The sequence below is a fragment of the Mandrillus leucophaeus genome, unplaced genomic scaffold (genome assembly GCF_000951045.1).
Source record: "Mandrillus leucophaeus isolate KB7577 unplaced genomic scaffold, Mleu.le_1.0 Scaffold12, whole genome shotgun sequence".
NCBI lineage: Eukaryota > Metazoa > Chordata > Mammalia > Primates > Cercopithecidae > Mandrillus > Mandrillus leucophaeus.
This window is the reverse complement of record NW_012100320.1, coordinates 3,396,670-3,400,475: the sequence shown is the minus strand read 5'-3', so window position 1 is coordinate 3,400,475 and position 3,806 is coordinate 3,396,670. Positions and strand designations below refer to the sequence as shown.

Genomic DNA, 3,806 nt, shown 5'->3' with positions numbered 1-3,806 from the left:
ACTGCTTTCCCCGTGGATTGGGGCTTTGCCGACCTCTGGAGCAGCCGTTGCTCAAATTGGAAGTAAACTCCTTCCCACGCGTCTGCCTGCGCGCTTTCAGGCCCGCTGACTTTGGGGCCGGAATGCGGCCACTTCGTAGAAACCCTGAAAGAGGCAGAAAATGTTCCTCTTATTAAAAAATGCCTCCAGATCCCACTCAGCCCTGCCGGGGACCGCCGCCTGCCCCGGCCGCGGCTCTTCTTCCGCAGCCTGGCCGGGATCCCTCTCGGGCCCGTTGGGGGCTCCAGGAGGGGCTTGGCTGAGGGGCTGTCCCTGCTAGGGTCCCCTAGGACTCAGGGCACCCAGCTGACCGTCCCGGACGCAAGCCGCGCGATACCAGAGATGTTACTATCACTGTGCGGCCCAGACACTGGGACATAAACAAGGTTCACAGTATTTCGCGGCGTCAGGCAAGCCCCGGGGCACGCAGGACAGCGGCGGGGGAGATGGGGAGAGGTCCCGCAGGAGTTGGTTCGGAAGTCCTTGGGTGTTTCAGCAGTCCTTTGCTGGCTTTCCCAACTTGACCGGGAGGTAGTTTCCTAAGAGTGGCGCATGTTGTTTACCTTTCCTTTCTGTTTATCTGAAGCTGTGAAAGAATGGCGCCCCAGCCAAGAGAGTCTGGAAAATAAACTTTTTTTCTCTTCCTCAAATCTATGGATGTCAGACCACGAGGCTAGATCCTGTTATAATCACTGACTTCTGGACAAATTCTTTTTATTTTGACTTACCGGTTCATGACCCTTGGATGGATTTTTGAAAAGGTCCCTTTTATCTAACTTTTAAACCAATTGTAAAATCCTTATTGTTTACTAAATGTATCTTCCAGTTTCTTTACTACACAAGGAGGGATTGAATGAGGTAATGTGGGCAGAAGCATTTTGTAAAATGATACATAAATGTAAGAGAGTGAATTTAATCCTAAATCATTGTTAAGCCTCAACCAGTAGATGTCCCGATTCCAGCAATTCGATTTGCAAACACTTTAAAGTGTTTTTTTAATCCATTTATGTGACATACATTAATATTTGTCGAGGGCCCACTATGTGCCAGGTCTTTTAGTGCTGGAGGTAAGAGTGGACAGTAAGTCCTCACCCTCATGTTTAAATCTAGTGGAGTAGACAAAGAATAATACAGTTGACAGTGGTTGGATGAAGTATGTGTGTGTTCTCTTTGGGCAGGGACGGCTTCTTTGAAAGTGTTCTTGATCTGTTCTAGCCAAGAGTCCGTGAACACTTTTGAATCATAGGAGATAAGCAGTTATTTTTTTTACTTTCAAAACGACTGGTTTCTTTCTTTTCTTCTTTTCCTTCCCTCCTTCCTGTCTTTCTTTCCTTTCTTTCCGTCTTGTTTCTTTTTTTTTTTTTTCTTTTTGAGACAGAGTCTCGCTCTGTCGCCCAGGCTGGCGCAATCTTGGCTCACTGCGAGCTCCACCTCCCGGGTTCACGCCATTCTCCTGCCTCAGTCTCCCAAGTAGCTGGGACTACAGGCGCCCGGCACCACGTCCGGCTAATTTTTTGTATTTTTAGTAGAGACGGGGTTTCACCGTGTTAGCCGGGATGGTCTCGATCTCCTGACCTTGTGATCCGCCCGCCTCTGCCTCCCAAAGTGCTGGGATTACAGGTGTGAGCCACCGCCCCTGGCCTCTGTCTGTCTGTCTTGATGGAATCTGCTCTGTTACCCAGGCTGGAGTGCAGTAGCGTGATCTGGGCTCACTACAACCCCCACCTCCTGGGTTCAAGCGGTTCTTCTGCCTCAGCCTCCCGAGTAAACTGGGATTACAGGCGTGCACTACCACGCCCAACTAATTTTTATATTTTTAGTAGAGACGGGGTTTTGCCATGTTTGTCAGGCTGATCTCCAACTCCTGGACCGCAGGTGATCCACCTGCCTCGGCCTCCCAAAGTGCTGGGATTACAGGCGTGAGCCACCGCACCTGGACTAGTATTTCTTTTTAAAAACAGTTGTTCTGAAATTTAGAAAGCTTTGTCTGTATGATAAAGTTCTGTAAACAGTGAAACTTAAATTGTGTTTTCTGGTTGCTGCCAGGTAATCTGGTGAAATACACTTTACAGAAATACTTCTCTTTTTTGGCTTTCAGAGCTTCTTCACCTGAGGTTTACAGGCCCCCAAAGGGTCTTTGCATAGAATTCAGAGGTTCTGTGAACTTTATTTTCACTAAGCTCTAGCTGAAACTAAGATTTCCTTGGCCTATGAATGTTCACAACACATCCACAGTAGTCTTAGAAGTGTCTGTGAATTTGTCATCAATCAAAATCAGAAATATTTTCATATCACGTTATAGTTGTTGATATTTCAAAATATTGTTCATACTTTTTGCTACTTTGAAATCATAGTAATTATTTAAAAAACTGTTATATCTTATTTAATTTTACTTGTTAATAAAGAAATATTTTTAAAATTTTTTTGATAACTACCTCTTTATAATTTGTTTTCTTTGTTATGTATTTTTTTTATACATTTAAAAATATTCTGAGAAGAGATCTATTCGGAGGCTTCACCAGACTGCTCAAGTGGTTCATGTCACAAAAAGTGTTAGAAACCCCAATTAGTTTGCTACAGAGCTTTATCATTTTTATGAGAATTTTATGATTGGTGAATGGTCATTTTGATTGCATCTGTCACTCTCCGTCAATTTTTGTTTTTTTTTTTTTTTTTTTGAGACGGAGTCTCACGCTGTTGTTCAGGCTAGAGTGCAGTGGTGCCATCTTTGCTTGCTGCAACCTCCGCTTCCCGGGTTCAAGCGATTCTCCTGCTTCAGCCTCCCGGGTAGCTGGGACTACAGGCGCGTGCCACCATGCCCAGCTAATTTTTTGTATTTTTAGTAGAGATGAGGTTTCACCATATTAGCCAGGATGGTCTCGATCTCCTGACCTCATGATCCTCCCGCCTTGGCCTCCCATAGTGCTGGGATTACAGGCATGAGCCACTGCACCTGGCCCCCTCAATTACTTTTTCTAAGCCAACTTTTGAGATTGATGCTATATTTATTTATTTATTTATTTTGAGATGGAGCCTTGCTCTGTTGCCCAGGCTGGCATACGGTGGCACAATCTCCGCTCACTGCAACCTCTGCCTCGTTCAAGCGATTCTCCTGCCTCAGGTTCCCGAATAGCTGGGATTACAGGTGCCTGTCACCACGCCTGGCTACTTTTTGTATTTTTAGTAGAGACGGGGTTTCACCATGTTGGCCAGGCTGGTCTTAAACTCCTGACCTCAAGTGATCCACCCACCTCAACCTCCCAAAGTGCCGGGTGGGATTACAGGTGTAAAGCACTGCACCTGGCTCCTTCAATTTTTTTTATTGTGGCAAGATACATGTAAGATTTACATGACTTAACTATTTTTAGTGTATAGTTCGGTAGTATTAGGTACATTGATATTGTGCAACCATTGCCATCACCTTGTAAAACTAAAGCTCTGTACCCATTAAAACAATAACTCTCCATTTTCCCCAACCCCCAGGAACCGCCATTCTACTCACTGTCTATGATTTTGCCTTCTAAGTACCACATATAAGTGGAATAACACAATTTTTTTTTTTTTTGAGACGGAGTCTCGCTGTGTCGCCCAGGATGGAGTGCAGTGGCCAGATCTCAGCTCACTGCAAGCTCCGCCTCCCGGGTTTTTACGCCATTCTCCTGCCTCAGCCTCCCGAGTAGCCGGGACTACAGGCGCCCGCCACCTCGCCCGGCTAGTTTTTGTATTTTTTAGTAGAGACGGGCTTTCACCGTGTTAGCCAGGATGGT

The 3,806-nt window shown here is 45.7% G+C and overlaps 1 protein-coding gene across 1 annotated transcript in view; it reads left to right on the top strand.

Moving 5' to 3' along the window:
• Nucleotides 1-3,806, top strand: part of CLPX (caseinolytic mitochondrial matrix peptidase chaperone subunit) — a 57,774-nt gene that overhangs the window by 10,855 nt on the left and 43,113 nt on the right. Inside the window, exon 2 of the mRNA XM_011969299.1 lies at nucleotides 101-337. Within this exon, the coding sequence (XP_011824689.1) occupies nucleotides 101-337 (237 nt within the window). The remainder of the gene's footprint in view (nucleotides 1-100; nucleotides 338-3,806) is intronic.